This window comes from Rousettus aegyptiacus, unplaced genomic scaffold (assembly GCF_014176215.1).
Source record: "Rousettus aegyptiacus isolate mRouAeg1 unplaced genomic scaffold, mRouAeg1.p scaffold_m13_p_7, whole genome shotgun sequence".
NCBI classification, from domain to species: domain Eukaryota; kingdom Metazoa; phylum Chordata; class Mammalia; order Chiroptera; family Pteropodidae; genus Rousettus; species Rousettus aegyptiacus.
Window position 1 is genome coordinate 89403661 of NW_023416310.1, and position 25041 is coordinate 89428701.

General features: G+C 49.7%; 1 protein-coding gene and 1 pseudogene across 2 annotated transcripts in view; one reads left to right on the forward strand and one right to left on the reverse strand.

Annotated features, from left to right (window-relative positions):
• The first annotated feature begins 7791 nt into the window (after positions 1-7791).
• The window catches only part of ANXA6 (annexin A6), a 45849-nt gene continuing 28599 nt past the window's right edge, over positions 7792-25041 (forward strand). For both annotated transcript variants that reach the window (XM_016118718.2, XM_016118719.2), the window contains exons 1-6: positions 7792-7942; positions 17422-17465; positions 22008-22098; positions 22776-22870; positions 23424-23537; positions 24673-24763. In XM_016118718.2, the coding sequence (XP_015974204.1) occupies positions 17448-17465; positions 22008-22098; positions 22776-22870; positions 23424-23537; positions 24673-24763 (409 nt within the window). In that variant the 5' untranslated portion in view covers positions 7792-7942; positions 17422-17447. The remainder of the gene's footprint in view (positions 7943-17421; positions 17466-22007; positions 22099-22775; positions 22871-23423; positions 23538-24672; positions 24764-25041) is intronic.
• Positions 24332-24450, reverse strand: LOC118606024 (annotated as a pseudogene).

The window sequence follows — 25041 nt, forward strand, 5'->3', positions numbered from 1 at the left end:
TTCAGGGACTCATGGGATCTTGGAATCCCAGAAAGAGAATCTCAGAGTTATAGAACCTGAATCTCACAGAATCTTGAAAGAAGCACTTACAGAATCTTCAACACTAAATAGAATCTTAGAATGTTAGAGACTCAGAGTGTTTACATTTAAGAACAAAGGGACTCTTAAGAGATCATTTGTTCCCATCCCCTTCTCTCTACCATTTTACAGATAAGAACAAAACAAAATTCAGGGGTGTATAACCAAGCCAAACTAGCTCTCACCTCTTATTATATTAATAGATCAGGATTCTATTCATTTAATTAATAATAATAATAATAGTAGCAATGCTTATATTTATTGTCTCCTTACTATACGCAAATTGCTGCTAAGAGATTTATATCATTATGTCAGTGACTTTCAACAACAATCTTATGAGGTAGACACTTGTATTATACCCATGTATTATAATTAAGAAAACAGAATCTCAGAAAATAGAAAAGGTTAAGGGTCACTCAGCTAGAATGTGGTGAAACCAGAACTCCTAGGACTTTTGTGCTTTTTAATCTAAAGACCATTCTCTAAAGCACTGTACTATGCAGCTTTTTATAATTACGGGGCTTTCAGACCTACCTTTTCACAGTGACTGCAGCCTTTCTATAGCTTTCTCCTTAGCGGTCAAGGTAATCTTATGGCTTGACTTCGGTTTGGGGTGATAAGCTGCCTGGAAGGTCCATAGTATACTCACATGCGCAAGAAGCCTTCTGAAGACCTAACCATGCCATGCCGTTAAACCTAAAAGAAGCGAGTTTGTGTATGGGGTCCAAGACACAGCATGGAGTCAGGAAACCTGAGTTCCGGTCTGAGTCATGCGTGCTAAGTCGCAGAGCCTCCATGGGTCCCAGGTTCCATGTCTTTTAGATAGAATTATAGCACCTCCTCTGTCTGCCTCAGTTAGGAAGGGATAATGGATGCAAACATGTTCTGTGACTTACGAAATGTACGTAATAATGCTAAGATTCAGCGATTTCTCTTCTGCCTTGTGAGCGAGAGTGTGGATTGATTTCCTCTCTGTGGAAAGCAATTTAGCAATATTTATCAGAAGGCTCAAAAATGTTTATTACTCTTTTATCTGGAATTCACGTTTTAGGAAAAAAATCTCTAAGCTATGCTAAAAAAAATCAGAGCCAACTTTAATGTCCAACAATAGGTAATAAGATAAATTATACTACTACCACGTACTAGAATTTGATAGTTATTTTAAATGTTTTGAAAAAAATATTTAATCGCACTAAAGATGTCCACAATAAATTAAGGTTTATAAAAGATAAAATGATATTGCAATAAGTTCCAGTATTTTGCAAAGAAAAGTGTGTCACGTAAATGTTGCTATTATTATTGTTGTTGCTGTTATGTAATACAAGAATGATGTGTTGACATAGCGTTAATGGAGACTCTCTTTGGATTGTAGAATTGACTTTAAATTTTTTTATGTTTTGGTTATCTGTAATGCATACCTATTATTTTTACAGTAATGAAACAAACGGTAAAAGTCATGAGAAAAGTGGCCCTATGATTTTTAAGCCTATCTTTCCTTTGCACACTGCTTCTCCATTTCTCCACCTTCTAAGTGACCTCCCTGAACAAAACTAAGTTCTTACAATGATGAGACTCCATAGCCGAAAAAAACTGCTTCATGCCAAGTGGTTAGAAATTCCTTACATTCTCTCCCATAGGGAGAAGCAACCCTCAAGTCTTATGGATGAGTGCCAGGCACTGACACAGGCTTTAAGAAAGTGAGTCTTCCCAGTGATCATGCTAACAGTACCACCTGGGGCTCCTTCTTCAAGTGACCTTAAATTGAGACCCATCTCTGGAACGCTCAGCACTTAGCACCCTCTCCTGGTGGAGGCCGACAAAATAGGGACCTGCCAGCAGGTGGCAGTATCCGACCGTTTTCAGTTTCCCTAGCGGGCAGCCTGGAGATTCTGACCTCTCTCCTCTTTCATCAAAGCAACAAAAGCTCAGAGAAGGGACGAAGTCTAGAACTCCAGGCTTTGTTCTGGCCTGCTTCACTGCACCACATCGTCTCTCTTACAGGCACTTTTGGAAGAGCCATTCCACTGTGAAACGGGGCTTCCGACAATGCCAAAAAGATGAAGTCATCTTAGTGTGTTTCCGTCCCATGTTCACTTCTTTCCAGGCTTTGTTTTCACTGGCCAGTGAGTCCGTGTAACATATGTTTACTTGCTATTCTATGGCCGTTGAGTGTTTAGGTTGTTTCCTCTTTGTGGTTAAAAAATACAGTGTTGGGCTTCAAAGTTTCCTCTGTGTTTCAGATTGTTTTCTTAGGACTGGTTCCCAGAAATGAGATGATCAGCTCGAAAAGATTGAGCAGTATGTTAGCCTTTTTCTGCAGCTCAGGAACAATACCCTGGGCTCTGCATTCAAGGTGACACAGCTTTCAATCCTGCCTCAGTCTCTTGGGCTGTCATTAGGCAAAGGCTGTAATTTCTCTAAACTCCGGTTAACTTCACTGCAATTAAGTAATGTCCCCTACACTTGTACACTAGGTCCCACTCTCGTTACAAATATTGCTCCCCTCTCTCTTCTTCATCATCAGTGTTTCACGCTCCGTCTGCTTATCCCCATCAGCACACAAGTACGCTGTAATGTCCCCAATCTTAAAAGAACAAAACAAACAAAACCCTGCTTTGACCTCTGTCCCCCTGCCAGACACTGCCTATTTCTTTGCTGTCCTATGCAGCAAAACTCCGGGAAGAAGTAGTGGATGCTTGTTATCCGAAACCCATTCCTATCATGCCTGTTCTTCACGCCACAAGAAACATCAACCTTGAGTTTGTTAAATCCGTGATGGATTCTTGGGTCCTGTCCCACTGGACTTAAGAACAGCATCTGGTATAACTCCCTTCTCCCTGAGCGCTTTCCTCACTCGGTTTCCACGACAACACATTCTCCTGGGTTTCCTTCCACCATACAGCGAGCTCTTCCCCAGCCACCTCTGCTGGATCCTTCTCCTCTCCCTGACTCAGTTTAGGAGGGTCCCTTGGTTCCCTTCGCCTTCAATGACCACATCTCTTTCTTGGGCCTTGAGCAGTATTTATATGCCTATGACTTCCAAAGTCATACCTCTTTCCTAAACTCCAGATCTGTCTATCCAACTGCCTCTTTAACATCAACTCTTGGATGTCTCATAGAAATATTAAACAAACTGGTCAAAAAACGAGCTCCTGATCTTTTCCCTACTCTCACCCCCCCAAATTGCTCCTCCTGCAATTCTGCTCATCTCCATCCACAGTAGCTCCACCCTGTCAGTGGCTCAAGCCAAGATCTTTGAAGTCATTCTCAACACTTCTCTTCTTTTCTCACCTCATATGCAATCCTTCAGGAAATTATGTTAATTCTGCTTTCCAATATATCCAGTCTCTAACCACTTCTCAGCACCTCCATTTATATATTACTCTGGCCAAGTCACTGGCCTCTGTTGTCCAAATTACCACATGAACCTCCTAACAGATCCACTTCTACTCTTGCCCCCCAATAGTAGTCAGTATTTCCAGCACAGGGGTCTGAGTGACCCTTTAGGAAACGTGCCATCTTCAGAATACATAAAGAGCTCTTACAACTGAACAACAAAAACACAACCCAGTTTAAAAAGGGGCAAAAGGCTTGAATAGATATTTCTTCAAAGAGGATGTGCAAATGGCCAAGAAGCACCTGAAAAGATGTTCAACATCATTAGTTTACTGAAGAAACACAAATCAAAGTCACAATGACATACCATTCCACGCCAAGTAGGATGGAGTTAAAAACAGAAAATAGGTGTTGGCAAGGCTGTGGGGAACACTTATACATGGCTGGTGGGAATATAAAATGATGCAGTTGGAGGCGGGTCCTGGATGATGGTGTAGGTGGACTCTGAGCTCACCCCCTCCCAAGAACACACGGAATGTCCACCTACATTTAGAGCAATTCCTGAAAGCACCTTCTGCACAATAAGCAAAAGAGAGAGAGACCGCGCACAGAAGGAGGTGGAACCGTGAGAGCTCTTTGGGAGCTGGGGGAATTCTCCAGGACCGGAGGAACCACAAAAAAATTTTAAAAAAATAAGTAATAATAATAATGTAAATAAAGTAAAATAAAATCAATATGGTGTAGCTGTTAGGGAAAATAGTTCAATGGTTCCTCCAAAAGTTAATTCTCTATTACCAAATGAACTAGCGATTTCATTCCTCAATAAATACGCAGAAGTACTAGAAATACGTACTCAAACAAATATTTATATATTAATGTTTATAGCAGCACTGTCCAAAATGGCCAAAAAGAAGACACAAGCCAAATATCCATCAGCTGATGAATGGATAGGCAAAATGTGGTACTTCCACACAATGGAATATTATTCAGCCATAAAAAGAATGAAGTACTGATGTGTGCTACAGTATGAATAAACTTTATAACATTATTGCGATGGTTAATTTTATGTGTCAACTTGACTGGGCTATGGGATGCTCAGAGAGCTAGTAAAACTATTTCAGGGTGTGTCTGTGAGGGTTAGTGTTTGATGAGATTGGCATTTGATTCAGTAGACTAAGGAAAGACACTTGCCCTCATCACGCAGTCCACTGAGGGCCCAAATGAAGTAAAAGGAGAAGCAAGGGCAAACTCCCTCTCTCTCTTCTTGAACTGGGACATCCATCTTTTCTTGCTCTCAGACCTCTGAGTTCCAGGTTCTCGGGCTCCAGATTCTGGAATTTATACCCAACTCCCTATCACCTCCCCCCAAACACACACACACACACACACACACACACACACACCTGGTTCTCAGGCTTTCCAAATCCAATTGTATTATACCACAGGCTTTCCTGGTTCTTCGGCTTGCAGAGAGCAGATTGTAGGACTTCTCAGCCACCATAACTGCTTGGCCAATTCTTATAATATCTCTCTCTCTCTCTCTCTCTCTCTCTCTCTCTCTCTCTCTCTCTCTCCTTCATCTGTTTCTATATATTCTATTGGTTCTGTTTTTCTGGAGAACCCATTCACCTAATATGTTAGGTGAAAGAAGCCAGACGCAAAAGGCCACATATACTATAAGTCCATTATATGATATATTCAGAATAGGTAGATCCATAGAAGCAGAAAGCAGGGGAGGGGAGAATGGGGAGCGACACTTAATGGGTATGGGTTGTTCTTTTAGGGTAATAAAAATATTTTTGGATTTGATTGTGGTGATGGTTGTGCAGCAATATGAATTTACTATAAACACAGCTGAATTGTTCACTGTAAAATGCTTAATTTTATGTTATGTGAATTTCGTCCCATAAAAGGACAAAAAAAATGTTATGTCCCCTCCTCTGCTCAACACTCAGTAACAGCTCCCCCCAAATGCCTCAGAGTAAGAGACAAAGTCTGACAAGGGCCCACAGCCCCAAGCCCGGCCCTGACCCCCAGGACGTGGTCCTCCCTCACCTCTGCTCTCCCGTTACCCTCCCTCTCACTCCCTCCACTCCGGCCTCCTTGCTGCTGCTCAGACTTCCCAGGCCTACTCCTGCCACACGGCGTTTCTTCCGGCCGTTTCCTCTGCCTGGAAAGTTCTTCCCACAGATGTCTGTTCAGTTCCACGTCCTCCCTCACCTCCTACACGTTTTTATTCAAATCTCACCTTCTCGTAGCAGCATCTGCCTGACACCCTACATAAGCTGCAACTTCCCTGTCATCCTGGGCTCCTCATCCACTTTTTCTTCCTTTTGTTCACAGCACTTGTCACCTACTAACACGTTGTTGCGTTTACCTAGTGTGTCTCCATCTCCCCTCTGCAGTAATGCAGATCCCCCAAGGGCAGAGATCTTTTTCTTTGCAGATAAAGCTCCTAAAGTAATGCCTGGCATATAATAGGTATGAATAAATGTTTATTAATAAATTGCGAAACTTACATGTGACATTGTAAACAAAGCGCTTACAACAGTGCCTGGCTCATAGAACATGCTCAGCAAATAGCAGCTACCATTATGATGCTTGAGGAGACCCACCCCATCCTCACTGGGGTCAGCCCCCTCATAGTCGATCTCAAAAGGTGTTGCTTCTTCCACTGACAGCAGATCTCATCTTAAGTAATTATTTTAATTTCTTCTTAGTCTCTTTACTAGATTCCATTCATCTTTCTGATCACAACTGGACATCACTCTCATTCAGGAGCCCATGCTAGGCTGGGCCCATCTGCTGTGGGCCATCACAGAACTTTATGGTGCCCAGATTACAACTGTCTAAACTTTAGCAGAACAATGACCTAACCATCTGTCTTCCATGAGGGCCGGAAACTCCATGAGGACAGGTCAGGGCCCCACTTCCCATTTGCTCACTTTAGCCTCCCAGCTCAGTGCCTGGCATGCAACAGGTGCTCATGAATGTTTGTTAAGAAATGAATTGTGAAGCTGGCATGTGACATTGTAAACAAAGCGCTTCCAACAGTGCCTTAAAAATGTGATGGCTGAAAAATTGACTCTTACTGGAAATTACTGTTCGACTATCGCTATGGGCACATAGGCCTTTGATTATAGGAACATAACATTCTAAACAAGCTTTCTGCTTCTGTAACCCCGCTTATTATACACCTGGCCCGTGAGTTGACAGGTAGTGAATAGAAGAAAGATAGCCGTTTGTGTTCACACAGAATGAAGAATGGAGTTTGGGGCTTAAAAACGCTATACCTCTACATTTCAGGGCTGCTTAATTTGGGGTCTGCATATCCCTGGCAGACCCAGCTGGCTGAATAAAGAGTGTGTTTCCTGTAACTCACTGAGTTCTGGTGGTCCGTGTGTCTTTCTGGGGCTGGCGGCTACAACAAAAGGACATAATTTCCATCCAGGTCTCCTTGTAAGAGGCTTAGAGGTCTCTGAACTAGCAACAGATTGAGGGCAACCCTTGTAAAAGGCTTGGGTTACCCTTATCTTTTGAGACTCTGATCAGTCAATGTCTTGCACAGGGAGGCTCAGCAGCTGAGTGACAGCCTAGGATTGCCATCTTTCCATCTTTTCATCAAAGCAGAACTTCTAAGAGGGCAGGGGATGGGAGGTACGACTGACCTTCACTGCAACATCACCTCCTTCAGGAAGTCTTTACAAATCCCCTAGGGGACAATTATGCTCAGTTTTATCTGGATTCCCAGAGTTTATCTTAAAAACAAACAAACAAACACCCTATTGTTTTCCCCCACAGCCCTGGATTATAACTGCCGGTCTCTTTGTCTCCCTTTCTTCTGGACTATGTGGCTCTCTGGAGTCACGTGGCTCAGGTTCCGCTCCCGACTCCACAACTTACTAGCTCTGTGACATTAGCCAAACGACGGGCCTTCTCTTGGCTCTTGGAAAGTGGGTAAGTAATGTCGCGGATCCGATGGGTTATTGAGAAATGGAATCTGATCAGACGGATAAAGTGCCTGGCCTCAATTTTGTCAAGGCTCAATGTTCCATTTCTTAACAAAGCTTTGGCAAGTAGTAGGAATTTGGGGGAAAGTGTGCAGAACTGGGAGTCGGGAGCTCTCACTTCCAGCCCTGAAAGGCGGTGGAACCTTGGCCAAATCCCCTCCCCTCTCTCGAGTCTCAAGTCCCGGGTCTGAGCTCGGACAGAGGCTCTCTTCGCGAGGCCCTGCTGGGGTGGTGACATTCTAAGATTCAAGGAGCCGGGAACTGCGGTGGGGGGGCGAGGGGGGCGGGAGAGCGGTGGCAGGGAGCGGGGCGGAGGATGGGGAGGGAGGAGGCGAGCGGGACCCGCCGGATTGGCCCCTGCGCGCCACGTGTCCGGCTAGGGCGCACCGCTGTCCTCCCCGCCCGCCCCTGCGCCGCGGCTGCTGCTGCTCCGCTAACGGGCTCCCGTCCAGCGAGCTCAGTGTCCGCCTGTCCGTCTGCCCGTCCGCCGGTTCGCGACAGGAGGCCTCCGCTGTTCCGTGAGTGGGTTGAGGCCGGAGTGGGGATTGCTCCAGGGTACTCCATGCAGGGGGCTGCAAGGACGCGGGGCGATCTATAAACGCCCCGTCACCGCGGACCCATGCCTCCCTCCGGGATCGCGGGAGGGCGCGTCCTGAAGCGGGGAGGGTCGCAGGGAGCCGAATCCCAAGGGTACTCGAGAGGGTGGCGGGCTGGGTGTGTCTGGGGGAGCGCAGGGGAGCAAATCTAGGGCCCGCAGGCGGAGAAGCGGAGGCGGACGGCGCCCTGGCTGGGGGAGCGGAGGGGAGCGGAGGAAGGGGAGGGCCGGCTCGGCAGAGGGCATGGCGGGGGGCGCACCTGGGCTGATGCCTCGGGGTCTCGCTGGCACTGCTTTTTTTGGAAGGAGGGGGTGGAGAGACTTGGAAGGCCCGGGGTTGGGGACAGCTGGACGGGGATCTAAGGACCCGACCCGCAGGGAAGGGTGTGGCCGAAGCCAAAGACAGAGGACGTGAAGAGTCAGATCTCCGGCCGCTTATGAAATGGCTTGAATGTGTTGTTGTGGGGCGGGCTCTCTGTGTGCAGACCGCTGTCTACACCTCGGGGGCCCGCGGATCCTGTTTCCCCGTAAAGCAAGGCCCATTCAAGGGACCTTGCGGCGGGGAAGAGGCCCCACCCTTCTTCCTGCTCTCCCGAAGCCCAGCGTAGGCCTTCTCGGAGCTTGGGGGCTTCAGATAACTCCCAGAACACCAGCACGGGAGTGAAATCCCTTGAATCCGAATCTCAGCTCCACCGACAACTTGCACAGTAACCTCGAATTAATAGCTTTCCCTCTCAGCCTCAGTTTCCTTCTCTAAGCCCAGAGCTGATGAACCCAGCCCCTCTCAGAGGACACGGTGGCTGTGGAAATTGATTTATTTGTCAGCTGCAAAGGATAATGACAGGTTCGAGAAGTCTCCATTACAGGCTTGCGAAGCCTGGCCCACCGTTGTGGGCCCCGCAGGAGGAAGGGGCATGCGGTCCTTTGGGAGGACCAGACCAACCTTTGCTTCCTCCCTTCCTCCCTCCTCCTTTTCTCTAAACCCTGTTAAGTCTTCCCCGACTATTCCAAATTTGGACATATGGCTCCCAATTTGTGAAAAGACTGGTTTCCCCCCTTAACCATTCCCGCCCAAAGCGCACCTTAAATTGCTGGCCCCGTTGACCTAGATGCCATAGGCTGACCTCTTAGTCCTTCCCCTTCCAGGTGAATGACCCTCCCAGCTTCAGCTCCCACGGACCCTGCCCTTGTTGCCATCAGGCCCTGGGCCATGCAGAGGGCACTGGCCTAGGGGTCAGTGGAAAGCTGGGTTACCATTCCAGGTGCTGGTTGTCCTTGGGCAAGCCCCTTCTCTCTCTGGGCCTTAGTTACCCATCTGTAACAAAGTCTGCTGAATTGGCTGCCGCTTTAGCGCTGGTATTCTAGGATTCAACTGTTCTAGGATTTAGGATTCTGGGAGTTGGGTGGGGCTGGGGAGGGAGCCTGAGGCCTCCAAACCCGCCCCCCCCCCCCCCCCCGCCTCTGTGCAGCTGTGACAGTCACTCATCCATCTTCCTTGCCTTCTACCCCGTGTTCCCGAGGCGGGCTGCTGAGATACAGAAAATATTTGTGGTTTCTGGGTAAGGGCCACAGCTGTTGCTGGGGCAGAATGTGTTTTGAGTATGCAGAGGAGGGGCTGCATCTGGGAAGGCAGGGTTTTGGACCCTCGGGGTTGATTTCTGGGACAGGATGGGGAACTCTGCAGTGATGGGTAGTTGCCAGTGTCTGGAACATCTGCACTGCAGCACCCAGGGGAGCCCTGGGCCGTCAGCCTCAGCCCCAGCCCTGTCACTAACCAGCTGGGTGCCCCGGGCCTTAGTTCCTTCTTCTCTAGAGGGATAAGAGATGTGCCCAGGGCCACAGCTAGTGAAATGGGTTGGAGCTGCATGGCTCTTCTTGTACCACTGTAGGATTTTCTGGGCAGGCCCAGTGGTGTCACCAGCCTCCCCCCACCTAGCCTCTCCAAGGTACTTCCTGGGTGGGGACAAAGCACAGGATGTGGTCTTTATGCTTTCTGAGTATGTATGTCTCCTCCCCCTGCCCCTCAATAGAGAAAAAGAAGTCTGTGTGTGACGGGAGTGCCTTTATGCTTATGCTCTTTTTGGCTTGGAATCACCCATGTTCCATATCCTTTCTTCCTGGGGTGGAGTAGCCCCCAGACAGGCTGGCTAAGGAGGAGTGACTGTCCTGGGGTTCTTTGAGCCTCAGATCTCCAATCTGTAAAATGAGGATCTGCCCTCATGAGATTATAAAATGGCAGATGTGAAAGTGTCTTCTAAACTGTAGAGTGTGGTGCACAGAGAAACAAGTGCTACTGTTATAATCTCAGAGGGGTGTGGTCCTTGAGAAGGCAGGTGACCCGAGCCTCAGGCTCCTCGCCTGTAAAACGGGTGTCCTGGCACTCCTCAAATAATAATAAAATAGAAACTCTATTATTTGTGAAATAAACCTTTCCGACTTGCCAGGCCCTGGCTAAGCCCCTGATATGTGCCCATTTTGCAGATGTGGAAACTCAGCCTTTGAAAGATTAAGGAAGCAATAATACACTTCTATAACATGCCCCGTGTGCCAGTGCCTCTTGTAAGCACTAGTCATGTCAGTTCTTTTCATCCTCACCACAACTTCTCTGCAGCAGGTACTATTTTTATCACCCATTTTACATACGAGGTTAAGTACTTGCCTGAGGCCTCACAGCTCCTACATAGTAGGTCAGGTTCCAGCCTCTCTCACTGTAGTCACACACTGCACTTGCCTCTCACAAAAGTGACCTGAGCTAGGGTTCAAACCCCGGGCAGTCCGATTCCAAACCTGGGGCAGCCCAATGATTTCCTGGGGCCTTGTCCAGCCCTGAGATCAATGGTTCTGGGTCAGGTGAGGAAAGAGACTGCTCTCTAAGAAACCTGAGTGCATCAGCTGGGGGGGGGGGGCAGTGGGGGTGGGGAGGTGCCCAGGCACATGGCCAGAGATGGTGTTTACCCTGGAGGCTCTTGGAGGGTGGTGGGGCTGGTCCTGGGTGTCTTCTGCGGGCTGGGGGAAGAGGGAAAGGGAAGGATTTAGATTTTATAGGCCAGGGGCCTCTGAAGTGGGGTGCAAACACCCAGAGGCACTAAAGATGACTTTCTGGAGTACAGGAAGAAACTATTAGACCTCTTATTTTATGTGCTTTTAATCTCATGCGTAAAAAGTACATTTTTGTTTATCGTGAGGAATGCTCTGTTTTTTTCTTTTGTTACTGGTAGTGTTTAGGATAAAAAAAAAAAGAGGCAGATTATTGCACTAGATTTCCAGCTTCCTGGGGGCTGAAGACTGTCTCATTTTTTATTTTATCCCCAACTCCTAACAAGGGGCATACAGGAGGTGTTCAACAAATAGTTTTTAAAAATGAACCCCTACTTAATCACTAACTTTCTTTATGAATTGGGCAACTTACTTAACCTCTCAAGTTCTTTCCTCTCCTGGCTGTATAACGAGAAATAAAGCAGTTTAAAACCAACCAGCTGGGTGGTTCCTTTTATTCTGTTGATGGGAAGCAAAATTTTGCCACCCCAAAATATGCCTTTTTTTTGGGGGGGACTATGATTATTTTAAACTGGTTATTTTTTAGAAACAAAAAAGAAGACTCAAGAAAGGTTTTTTACCTCTCCCTTACCTGTCTAAAAACTTCAGATAGAAATACTGCTCCAGGAAGGGCTATCACCTTAGCATATTCACCTTTGCAAATTCACCTTAGCACAATGTGAACCAAGTGTGGCAGACAGAGAGGAACCTAGCAAAGTCCGGTTGTTAGACTCCCCTCTGGGCCCCATGGTTTATGGTGTGGCCCAGATATTTGCTCTTTCTCATCTACCTGTGAATTGCCTACCTTCCCTTTGAAGTCCAAGCCACTACCCCCTTTTCTCCTTAGCTCAAGATGGCATATAAGCCTCAACCACCTCATTTGTCTTTGGATCTATTCTTATGGAACCCTTATATGCACATATGTGATCAATTTGGTTATTTTCTCTTGTTAAGCTGTCTCACGTCAATTTGATCGAGACCAGCCAGAAGGACTTTAGATAAGACCAGCCAGAAGGACTTTAGATGGTCTCGCAGAAGGAAAATTATTTTTCCTCCCCTACACTGTGATTTTTCAAGGGGAGGTCACTAAAGAAAGCCTTAAAGCCATTTGGTGTCTTACATCCAATAATCCTTATAAGCCACACCCACACCATAAGGTAGGGGGTATAGCCAAGGAGCATACACAATAATTTCCCAGAAAAAATAGATCATGACTCACACAGACGTAAAAATAACCTTGTACTAAGGATTTAATTTTACTCATTAATCAGTGACCAGGCCAGGCAGATGTTATAACAGCTCCAAAGAAAATCAGACAGACACCTACATATTGACAGGAATGTTCGAATGGAGGCAAACTGGTTTTTCCACCAGTGGGAGAGTGAAATCAGTTGGACCTTTACTGGATAGGGCAGAATGAGCATGTCTATAAAAATTATTTTGCGTTACTATCAGTTATCTATAAATTATTGAACTGTAAAATAGCTCAAAGACAAAGACTGAAATCAGATAACCTGGAGAGTTTGAAGTACAGATTTCTTCCCACCATACCTTGGAGGCAGGCAGATAGCCTCTACCTGCTAGGGAATGATAAATCCACAGTGGTCGACCCAGGCCAGCCAAGCGTAGGTGGTTTCAGAGTGCTGTGGGGGTTCAAGGGCGGGAGAAATTCCTCCTGGCTTTCTAGAAGAGTTGGCAGAATCACCTAGGAAAGTTTTTAAAAATTACCAAAGCCCAGGCTTCACCCCAGAACCATCGAATCAGAGTGTCTGGGGGTTTTGAAAAAACCCCCAGTGGGTATTAAAGAAGCCAAAATTGAAAAGGCGCTGGCGTTGATGCTAGAGGCTGGGGAGAAAATGCTGGTGGACGGGATTCCTGGTTTAGAGGGGAGAGGGCGTGGTGGTGGGTGGTGAGGAGGGAGGGGAGGGCAGATAAATCAGGAAGGGTGTCGGGGGCCTTGAATGCTGAGCTAGAGGGCGTGCACTGAAGGGACCATTGGAGACCAGCGAATGAAGTGGTGACATAGCTCAAGTTACAGTCCCTTGGGCATGCCTGGAGCACAGGCTTCTAGGTGATTTTTTGGCATGATCTTCCAGGTATTTCTTGAGTTTTCTCAAATTGCTCTTCCCACAACACCTGGTTTCACCCCCTTCCACTCAACATCTCCCTCCCTAAAAGTACACTCTTCCTCCGAAGCCCAGGAGCTGCCTTTTGAGGACAGAAATGCTTTTTCTTTCTTATGCCGGTGTTTCTGTTCGGCCTGACCTCCTCTCTCTCTCCTCCGTCCTCTGTTCTGTTCCGTTGAGTCCACACTCAATTATATGCTTCTGTCAGCCTGAACCCCCAATATTTGTGTGTGCGCGCGCATATAAGTTGTACATGTATAGCATAAATCAGAAATGGAACATAAAAGGATAAGAAAAAAAGTCTAGAAAATGGTAGTATTCTCTTCCTGCACCCCAATGGACTGCCAGGCTCAGTACCTCACTTCGGAGACCACTAATAGTGACAACCGTGGTGACAAAAGGCTCCTTTATTAAACATTTAATTAGTACCTGATCGTGCTAAGTATTCTACCTGCCTCACGTCACGGAATTGTATGAGATCGTCATTTCAGAGTTGAAGAAGCTGCATCAGAGAGAAGTGACATAACTCACCCAAAGTTATGAACGAGGAATTTGCAGTGTCAGGATGAGGACTCGGGCCGCGACTGCAAAACTTGCCTTCTTTCTTACCATGCCCTCCTGCCTCTCTTGTAAATGTTTGTGTTTATCCCAGTAAACGCTGCCGTTTGTTATGTGCCAGGCACTGTGCTCAGGGCTCTTCATCCCTTATTTCATTTATCTCTCAGCTTGTGGAGGTATATTTATATGCATATTACAGATGCAGACATTGGAAATCAGTTTCGGTAACGTAAATCGCATTGGTGGGTGACAGAGCTGTGACTCACAGCCAGGTCTGACCTCAAAGCCCATGCCTTTTGCATGACTTGGACAAGACTGTCCCCTCTCCAGCTCTCAGTTCCCCCAACTCTATTTGGGCAGCAGCCGCCACAGGTCCTGCCAGCTCTGGTGTCTTCCCTATCCCAGAACATTCCTCCTAGTTCCAGTCCTGAGCTCCCAAGGGAAGGAAGGAAACATAATTGCTTGTAGGCTAAAGGACTGCGCCATGGGGGTGACCACAGCAGCTCCAAGCCACCAGGCGACGCTCTACCCTTGAATGGATTTCTGGAATGATTGGCCACGGTGAGCCCTCGTGGATAGCCAGGCCAGAAGAGATTCTGGGTGCCTGGGAAGAGAGGCTCAGGTCTAGAGCGGCCATACCTACCAGTCTGAGAAGCCGTTTCAACCAAGATGATGAGACTTGCATACTTGGGAGACAGGCGCTAGAGAGGAACCCTGTGGCGTGAGAACCCTTCTAGGACTGATATTCTGAGATTTTGCTGTGAAAATCCCTGGTTGAAATCTATGAAAGCCTCTCACACACACTCTGGTTTTCCCAAAGGGAGAGTGATCATACCCCCATTTTACAGATGAAGAAACAGGTCCAGAGAGAGAGCCCAGCTTGTCTGAGGTTACAGACAGATTGGGAACTGGAATCTGAGACATGCCTGTGGCTCTTCCTGACATCCCGCTGCAGCCAGGGCCCACGGCCTTGGGGCTTGCTGTGACCTGGGGGTGGGAGGCAGAGCCGTTGGCTGTGGTCTGGGTCTTGGCAAGTCATTTATCCTCCCTGAGATGCATTCACCCATCTAGAAAATGAGAGGCCTGGAGTAGTGGCTCCTAAAGGCCCCCCTTAGATTCTAAAATAGTAGATTTAAAACGTCACTTCAGAGAATTTGGGAAGTATGGTCCAGGTTGTTCTGGGAAGAATCAGCCCCTTGTAGAGCCGGGGTGCACCAGGGTAGATGGTCTCTCTGTGGATACTCCAGAGCGTCCCTGAGTCCTCAGAGAAAGGGCTGTTGGAGACTGGCTCCCCGAACTGCTATCTGAACATCTAGTTCTGGAAGAAACTTACATACAAGACATACATACTCACATGAGACACACATAAATGGCTCTCGGAGCCAAGAGTATTTTCCCAAAGACGTCGAGGCCCTGCCTCTGAGCTGGCTCTCTTTGGAAAGCGGCTCTGGTCCAGATGGGCCCGGCTGCAGCCAGCAGCCGAAGTTTCCATCAACGAGGCCAAAGGAGAGGCCGGAGGTGCAGGTGACAGGCCTCGGCCCTCCCTCCCTGTCTCAGCTGACTTCCCGGGTTTCTTTAGTTCCTTTCGTTGCTGGCCTTGAGGCTTCCTCATCCTCTTTCTTCTCTGACCCCAGGCCCCAGGGAAACCCAGAGCTGGCTCCCAGCCATGCCCTGGAGTAGATATGGGCCCCCCTCTGCGTGAGAGGGTGCCATTTCCTGGTGAGAGCTGCACGTTTATACCAAGGGGCCCCTGGTTGTCAGGGAACTAGCAGAGCGGTTGCTATGTGGGCAGATGTGTTTGTCCTCTGCCCTTTACTCCCAGCCCCATCTCATATCTGTCTGTTGACTGTAGTTTGGGGGACTTGTAATCAGGCAGTGAGTGGGGACCCATGGACAAACACTGCAAAGCCTGTCCTGAGAACTTAGCCCAGTACAGTGAACGCCACCATTTACCAAGAACAGATATCTGCCTGGCCTCACGTGCGCTGGCTTGACAAAAGCTACGTCTCATCCTCCAACAACCCTACAAGGCGGAAAAGGGAAAGCGCCAGTTTTGTACCCGAGATGACCTTGAACTCAGAGATGTGCAATAGGCCCGAGGTCACAGAGCTAATGAGCAGCAAAATGGACACGACTCCAGGTCCGTCTGACTCCAAAGCCCGTGTCCCCCACTCCGTCGCTGTCTCCAGTGGCTCCGCAGTGAGAGCAGGGTTATGGCCTGAGGTCAGGAACTGCTTTCCCCTAAAGGTTGTTGTTGTCGTTGGGGTTTTGGGGGGAGGAGGATGGGGGTCGGGGAAGGGTTGGTGTGAAGAGCTGAAAAGCACTGAGCTGAAATGCCTCCTTGGTGTCTACCCTAGGTCCTCCTAGGTCTTACTGAATCCTGTTTTTTTTACTTTTAAAAAGTAATACATGGACAGGGTTAAAAAACATCAAATTTCTATAAAACGAGAAGTACTGGTACCCCTTTTTCTCCCTCTCACCCTGAGATCGCTTCACTCCCATCCTTGCCTTCCCGCTGCGATGCTCGTTAGCCCAGCCCCCTCCCTTATCTCTCCGCCTTCCCAAACCAGTGTTTTCATTTATTCTTACGTCACATATTTGGGTTTATTCCTTCACTGTAGACCCTGTCTGCCGACATCCCCTTAAGTGAGATCATGCCTCTTTGTTCAGTCGCCTGCCCCTGCCCCCATGACCTTCTGCCCAGTAAGAGAAAATTCCGTCTTTATAGCAGCCTCAGGCACTGGTCCCTGATCCATATCCTCCCAGTCCTGGCTCCATCCCTGCTGCCTTAACAGCCACACTGAGCTCCTCGGCCACGCTGCCCCAGGTATCCAGGTGGTCCATGAGACCCTCGGACCACTCCACCTGGGACTGCGCCCTTGTCACTCTCTCCTTCATCTTTTCTCCTTTGTTTTTATCATATGCCTTTGTTATTCTTCCCCAAGTACATGCCAGAAAAGCAGGTGTCGATTTACTCTTTTATTCACTCCTGTATCCTCAGTACCTAGAGCAGTGCCTAACCAGAGCAGAGGCTTAAGAAGTGGTTACTGACCTATACAGGCCCTGCAGCCCTTCAGACATTTGCAGCAGGTGGCCAGGGGTCCCTTGAATCTTGTCATCAGCAGGCCACTAAGCCCTGGGTCCTGGAACAGATTTCGGTAGCTTGGAAAGAGAGCACACGTGGTGCAAATAGCACGGGCTCTGCAGTCTGGACTTTGTTGAAGTCATTTAAAGTCGTGCGACCTTGGGCAAATTCCTTAACCTCTCTTGCCCCGCCCCCCCCAATCCCCATTTCTCCTCACTTTTCTCCTCTGTTAGGAAAAAAAAAAAAAAAAGAGGGGGGAGATCTGATGCCAGGAAGGGTGGCTGTGAGGATTAGTGAGACCGTATCTGAGAAGGCGTCCTGCGCGGCCTGGAGGACTCGTGTGGTCCATGGCCGTGACCTCTCTCCTTCTGAGTTCCAAGCTCCTTTCCCATCTTGGCCTGAGTGTCTGTCCGTTGTTCCCTGAAAAATACATCTGATCTTTAGGTGTCATTTAACCTAAAGGGCCGGAGGCAGCTGGAAAAGACCAGGGGGGTCATCCCCTCCCTTGGGAGGAAGGAAGAGTGAGGGAATTGGAGGGAAAGAATGGAGGGGAGCAGAGTGCAGGGGAGTCTCATGGGGTCTCTTTCTTCTCCACAGTGTTTTCTGCTGCAGAACCTGAGACCATGGCCAAACCAGCACAGGTAAGGAGCCTCTCCCCTCCTGGAGGCTGTGCTCCGCCTTCTCGGGGCCTGGGATCCTCCGAGAGTCACCAGGCCTGCCGCACGGATCCCTGGCACCTTCAGCTGTGCGAACTCCTGGCACTTTCAGATGCAAGTGACCCATGGCCTCACGCAACATCCTAAGCAGAAAGGATGTGTATTGGCACACAGGACTGAGACATCCTGGGCTTCAGGTCTGGCTGGATCCAGGTGCCCAAATGCTAGTGCCGGGGTTCTTCCTCTGTACTGGACTTCCTCTGGATGGCTTCATTCTTGGGCAGGTTCTTCCCTGATTTGCCATGCTGGCCACCAGCAGATCTAGGCTTTCATTCTGCTTCCTGGGCAGCCTAGAGTAAATAACAGAATTTATTCCCTGTGATTCCAGGGAAAGTCCAAGGTTTGGTTCTCATTGGCTGGTCCTGGATAGCTTGGATCCAGGTGATGGAGTCAGTCCCACCCAAACTGTATCACCCAAGAGTGGTTCCTGTAGGAATGGAGGTGGCTACAGGACAGGCCAAAGCATTAGGGGGTCTTCTCTGCTCTGGAGGTAGAAGTATTCCCTGTCACATGCATTTGGGATTAAGTTCCCCTGTCTTGGGATACCTCAGTCTTTCATGCTGTGTGACCACTTTGCTGGGCAATAGAATTTGAGGTGTATCAGAGCTCTTACTCCTGTGTATGGCCAGGACTAGGTTCTGTCCTTGGTCAGAGCTAGGTATCATTCTGTGCCAGGGTTTGCCTGAGAGACATCCCTGTTGGTTGGCCTTAGACAAAAAGATGAGGTCACCGCGATGACGTGATCGAAAGGGAGAATAAAACTGCCAGGGGATGCCTGACTTGGCTCCTCACTTCAATCACAGAACTGGCCACGGACATGGTATAGGAGGTGTGTGATCATCGGTGAGTCCTTTACCCTCCCTGATTGAGCTCATTGAAAACTAAACTTTGTCCCTGTCTTCATAACTTGCCATTCAATGAACAAGGGTCTTAAGGATATCAATTTACAGTTTTTGAAGAGCACGGTGTGTTGTGTGATATAGGATTAGTATACTCAAAAGAGTCCTAGCTATGGCCTCCCTTTCAGCCCCTGAGCGTACTTTGCACACGTGGCCTCTGACCAAGAGGAGAGAGTGTTAGTGGTTATGGGCAAAGATCCAAGACAGACATTTGCTTTCCCCTTTTCCCATATCTAGTCATCCCCGAGCTACTTCCTGAGAGGCATTTGAAATGCAGGGTTCTAAGTGACCGAAGTGGACAGATCGAGCCCTGAGAGGTCACAGGGCCCAGGACCTAGGGCGCAGATCTTTGTTTGGACTCTTGGTGTCCAGGGCTCCCAGACCATGCTGTCTGCCTGGCTGACCTGTCGTTTCTTGTTCCATGGGCCAAGGGCCAGTAGACATCCTGCAAGCGGGAGTCCCAGGGTGGCAGAGCCTTGGTGGTCCTTGAGCCTTGGACTGAGTTGGGATCCGCCATGCATGGCACTGAGGCTCTGGTGAGGGCAGTAAAGGAGCTCTGGCAGGTGGAGGGAACAGGAAAGCTGCCCAGGGCAGCTACTCAAGAAGGGCAAGGGGCTGAGATGGTCTGGGTGGAGGGGAGGCTGGAACAGAAGGCCAGAGCGGGCGGGGGCGGGCAGATCGGTGTGTGTTCCGGGCAGAGCAGGAAGGTAACGCGGCATGCTTGGCGTGCAGGGCCTCAGGGAGGGGCGGGGGTTGCAGAAGACAGTACTAGAGCTGTGAGAAGGGTCTTTCTTCCATTGAGCTCAAGTTTGTGTCTACGGCTCCCAATTATTGGCACCCTAGTTCTGCTTGTAGTGTGCCCCCTCCCCAAAACATACCACACAAACACGTGCGCACACACGTAACGAGCCACTCACTCTTGTCTCTGGTCCAGATCGCCCCCAGTTACTTCTACCATGATAATTGTGCTGTTCTCCCTTTCCTTCCTTTCAGAAAAAGGGAACTTGAGACTCAAAGATGTGAAGAAATAGTGTGGTGTGATAGGAAGGTCCTGGAGGCATGTCTCCATGGCCTCAGTGTCACGGGGGTATCTGGGTTTGAACATGATTTTGGGGATGAGGACACTCTGAGGACAGGGCAAGAGGGGGAGGTGCTGGTGCCCGGAACTCCAGGAGCTGCAGAGACGAGGCCTGGGTCAGGTGTGAGCAAGGCAGCTCTCAGGCGGAGTCCCGGTCAGCAGCCTTCTCTCTGGGTGACGATATCACTTTTCTCCCGAAAGGCCTCGGGACTCCTACTCCAGCAACAGCCTGGATGGGGCCCAAGACCACGGAGCCCCAGGGTCCAGGCTGCTCACCAGCTGGCATTGGGACCTGTTGAATATTTCAGGGTGGAAAGTCTCTTCACCTCTGCTCTCCCCTCGATCACGGTTACCCGAGGCCCAGAACTGTCTGCCAGAGAAGTGGGGACAGCTGCACAGGTGGGACTCGGAGACGTAGAATTCACCAAGTTGGTGTGAGAACTACCAATGGTGGGACACCTGGGCCTAGGCGATCTGAAGGACCGTCTCTGTGTCTCTAATTGTGACCAGTGGGAATGCGCCCGTGTCTGCTGCTTCTGGTGGCTGTGGTCCTGCCACGTGCTGGGGTGACTAATCTGGCAGGCGGCTCCCTAGAAGATTTTATTATCCTTGTGGAAAGACCCACGGGGGGTGACTGGCCTGCTGCTCACTAAGTCTGTCTAAGGGAACGCCGATGAAGCCTTGTGTCTGTCGTTAGACTCCCTTCCCCCGGGATGGCATTGCCTCACCTTTCAGCTGTAGCCCCTTCCGCAGACCCTGCCTTGACCATCGACCATCGACCATCGCAGCATTGCGTGAGGAGGGAGAAATGGGGATGGGGGTGGGGGGAGCAGCAGCAGGAGGGGCCCGTCAGCTCGCTGCTGCTGCGGAGACCTCTGCCCTTCCTCCTCGGGACCTGCTTCCATCTCCTCTTTCCCCATTCCCTCCTGGCAATTTACAATCCCACGATTTTGGCAGCTTTGGGTGTCTGCACTGAGCGCCGAAGCATCTGGCTTTGCTTCCCTGAACGTGGCTTGCTTGCTCTTGCCTCCAGTCCTTGGCCATGCTCCTTGCTCTGTATGAAGCCCTTTCCCTCCCCCGAACCCCTCTTTGGGGCCAGCTGTTACTCATCCTTTAGGGGGAAGTTCTTCTTCTTTGATCTGCTCAGAATATATTCAGTCACCATCCATTCACCTACCCATTCATCTAGGAAGTAAATATTTAGTGAGTGCCTAGTTGTGCCAAGCCCTGTGCTAGGTGCTACAAATACGCCGGTGAGCAGGACAGATACTCAGAAAGCTTTCTAAAAGGAGTATCTCTTCTCTGGTTTGGGAATTTGGCATGTGCTACTCTTTCCTTCTCTGCCCAGGCCTGTGATCAGGTTGCAGGGCATTCACTGGTAGCGGGAAAAGGACCATTTCCCTTTCTGGTCCCCTGCCCTGTCAGAACTTTAAATAGCAACTCCGTGCCCACGCATGCATACCTCAGAGGAGTCAGCAACTGCAGACATAAACCAAAGAGCATCCAAGTGCCTTTCCGGGTTCCCTCCTCTGGCTAGACTCAGCCTCCACCCTGTCCCCACATTATTTTGCCTCTGTCTTAGGGTATTTACTACCAGCTTTATGCTAATATCTGTGCTTGTCTCCTCTACTGGATGGGAAGCTCATGAAAGACAGAGTCAGGCCTTCTTTCTCCCTGAATCTTCAGCGCGAAGCACAGGGGTCTACTACAGGCTCAGTGCCCTTCCCGGAGTTGTGTCCTGGACCCCAGGCTTCTCAGACCATGTCGCTGACCCACATCTGACTTTTCTGTGAACCAACCCATTATGCATTCAGGCTCAATGTCTAGGATCCTCTGGCTCTGCCTCTCCTCCCCTCCGCCCCAAGGACGCAGCCGGCTTATCCTCAGATGCCACTTCATAGCTCAGTTTACTGGGTCCAGAGGAGCAGCACCTTGTCTTGGCACTAATTCCGAGGGTGACCCTGGGCTCCCTGGGCCAGGACACCCCCCTCAGACGCTAGCAGCAACAGGGTTTCTGAAGCTGGAGAGTAGAGGGAAACAGGCCAAAGATCTGGGTTCCAGTTGTTTCTGTGATAGAGATCATCTTAAGTGCTTCTCCAGGTTGTGAAAATAATCACAATGGAGACAAAAGGGCTTCGTAAACCAGAAACTGCCATAAAAATGAGGGGCTCTTGTCACTCTTGCTGGGATCAGTCCCATCCCCTGCCCTCAGCCGGGCTTTTAAAAGTGATGCAGGGCCGTGGGCTTGTCCGAGCCACCCTCCCCTGGGAAAGTGGCCCCATCCTTGGGGCCGGTTGCGGTAGAAGGTACCAGGAGAGTCATCCCCGCCCTCGCCAAGGCTTTCTGGGCTCAGCGCCCTGTTTTAGGGGAAGGAGGCACAGCCTGGACTCCGCCTGTGGCTAGGGTTGGGAGCGTGGCCTGGGGGGGTGAGGCGGGGAGCCCAGTGCAGGCCCAGGATCGGCAGCTCACCCTCCGCTTCTCTCTCCACAGGGTGCCAAGTACCGCGGTTCCATTCGCGACTTTCCGGACTTCGATCCCAGCCAGGATGCCGAGGCTCTGTACACCGCTATGAAGGGCTTCGGTGGGTGCCGGGCCACTGGGAGTGGGGGCGCAAGAAAAGCAGGAGGATTCACTGGGGCTGGGGGGTGTCCCCACGCGGGGGCTGGGGCGGGGGTGAGAAGATGAGGTGCACTCACTCACTCTGTTTCGCGTCCTCTTTCTATTGTTTTTCACAGTTTAATAATGAAATATTCCAGACCCACAAAAGAGGTCTAAAGAATAACAGAGGTTTCACCCACCAACCTACCACCCAACTTGGGAAATAACACTCGCTTTCTCACATAGTCGGACCCTCCTGTAACGCCTCTCCTGCCTTTCCTCGTGGGCGTAACCGCTACCCTGAATTGGGTGCCTGTTATTCTCTTTGCTTTTCCTTGTTGAAAGAACCAGTCCTGGGTGTTAGGACACCTGGGTTTTTCTAAGCCAGGCTCCTTATGAGACCTTGGGTGAGTCCTTGCCTCGGGGCCTCAGTTTCCTTATTTGTACGACGGGGAACCGAATCACAGGCCCTCTGTGCTCAGATGCCGCGAGTGCTATGATCCCTCTCAGTGGGGGCTTGGCAGATCCCCACAGATCCTCCCCCCATGCCACCACCACCTCATGAGCAGAAGGCTGATGCCAGTGACTGCAAGGAGCAGCCCTGGTGGGCTTCCTGGAGGCAGGTTGGCATAGGGCAATGGGTGCTCTCCCTTCTTCCAGGCAGCGACAAGGAGGCCATACTGGAGCTGATCACTTCCCGGAGCAACAGGCAGAGGCAGGAGGTCTGCCAGAGCTATAAGTCCCTCTATGGCAAGGTAACCACGGCAACCAGAAGGCAGGGATGGGTGGGTCAGGGGATGGTTTATTCACCTGTGTGTTCATTTAGGGTCTTTCCTGAGTGTCTTATTCCAGGTCAGCCTCTGTGCTGACATTTCTGCCCTCTTCCCTTCAGTCAGGGGACCATTCAGCCACAAATCACCTACAGCACCTGCTGCATGCTGGGCACTGTGCTGGGTGTTAGGGCTGCACAGGTGAATAAGACCTATAAGGGGGTCAACCCTGTGGACTCACAGATAGTGGGGGGACACACAAACAAGTAAACAATGGTGGGGAAGAGGCAGGGCACTGTGGACTTGAACCCTGTACCGCCATTTGCTAGCTTTGTGACTGGGCAAGTTACCCAACGTCTCTAAGCCTGCTTCTTAGAGTCGATGATGGCACGTTCCCATGCGCATCTATCTCCAAGAGTGATGACTGAATGCGATTACTTAGCCCGGTGCCTGTACAGATTTAAGTGCTCATTAGACGTAATTCTTGTCATTATAACTGCTCTTCCTCTCCTCTCCCACCCCCGCCCCCACCCCCCAGGACCTCATTGCGGACTTGAAGTATGAGCTGACGGGGAAGTTCGAACGGCTGATTGTGGGTCTGATGAGGCCACTTGCCTATTGTGATGCCAAAGAAATTAAAGATGCCATCTCGGTAAGAAGCGTGGGTCTCTGTGTGTATGATTAAGGGGAGGAATGTGGCCTATACGGCGAGTGTTCAGTGAGCCCCACATCCACCCAGCGATGTACCCTGTTTTCAAGGGGCAGCTTGCCCAAAGCCTTTCCCAGAGGTGTGCCACAGTCTCCTCTGGGAGGACAGGTATAGGAGAGACATGAGTATGAGGCAGACCCTTTGAGAGGGACCTGGGCCCAGACCCCCACACCAGCAGCTTACAGTCCAGAGGAAGCAGAATACAGGGACGTGGAGACAAATCGTGCCCAACACCCAAAGGCTAAGGGTGTAATGGAGGAGGTGAGCAGGGCAGGCCCTTGGTTCAGAGTGGCTTGAGAGGGCATCATAGAAAATGACTGGATCAAGTAGGGCCCAAAAGCCTGGGAAGAATTTGGCTGATCAGAGTGAGAACATCATTCCAGGATGGAGAAAAAAATGGCAGGAGAGGTCATGATGTGAGGATATCGGGGATATGAGGAGCAGCTCAGTCTGGTTGAGGTAGAGGGTCACTCCCTAGGAAACAGGGAGAGAACAAAAACCCTCACGTGTACCTAGCACTTTACAGTTTATAATGCACTATGATCTTTGCTTCAGATGAGCTATTAAGCGTGAATCTATTTTATAAACTGGTAAACTTAGCAACATGAGAGATTATCATCTTTTCAATCTCCCTATGGATTTGGCAGAGCAAGTAGTAGCATCTCCATTTTACAGATGGGAAAACTGAGGCCCAGAAAGATAAAGTTTCTTTTTTCTTTTCTTTTTTTTTTTTTTAACACCTATAGCACCTGGTCTTCCTAGGTGGTCTCCCATCCTAGTACTAACCAGGTCTGACCCTCCTTAACTTCCAAGCTCAGACAAGATTGGGCACATTCAGGGTGGCATGGCCATAGACTGATAAAGTTTCTCGATGAGGGGTCACAAAGCTGCAGGCAGAGGTAGGACTAGAACCCATATCTATTGGTTCTCAGGGCAGCAGCTCCAGTCAGCGCCTACAAGCTGTGATAGGAGCATCCTGAATGCTGGGGGTTTCATAGCTCGCCCACTCCAGGATCCTAACCCGTGGCTGGTGGCCTCCCTTCCCAGCCCTTGACTCATGTGTCCCTTCTCCTCCCAGGGAATTGGCACTGACGAGAAGTGCCTCATTGAAATCTTGGCTTCCCGGACCAATGAGCAGATCCACCAGCTGGTGGCAGCGTACAAAGATGGTGAGATGGGCAGGAGGGGCTGTTCAGGAGTTTCAGATGTAAAATGAGGGTGATTGCAAGGGCTGAGACCCTAAGATCCTATTCAGCCACCTCCTTTCCTCCTTCCCTCTGATCTGTCCATCTGTCTCTCCATCCAATAAGCACCTGCTCTGTGCCAGGCAGTGTGCTGGGTTCCTGCACAGGTGAATAAGACCTATGAGCTTATAGACTAAAGAGGTAATGAAGGATACAATGAACAAGTAGACATAATAATGACACGTGGTTGTGTTGTGAAAGAA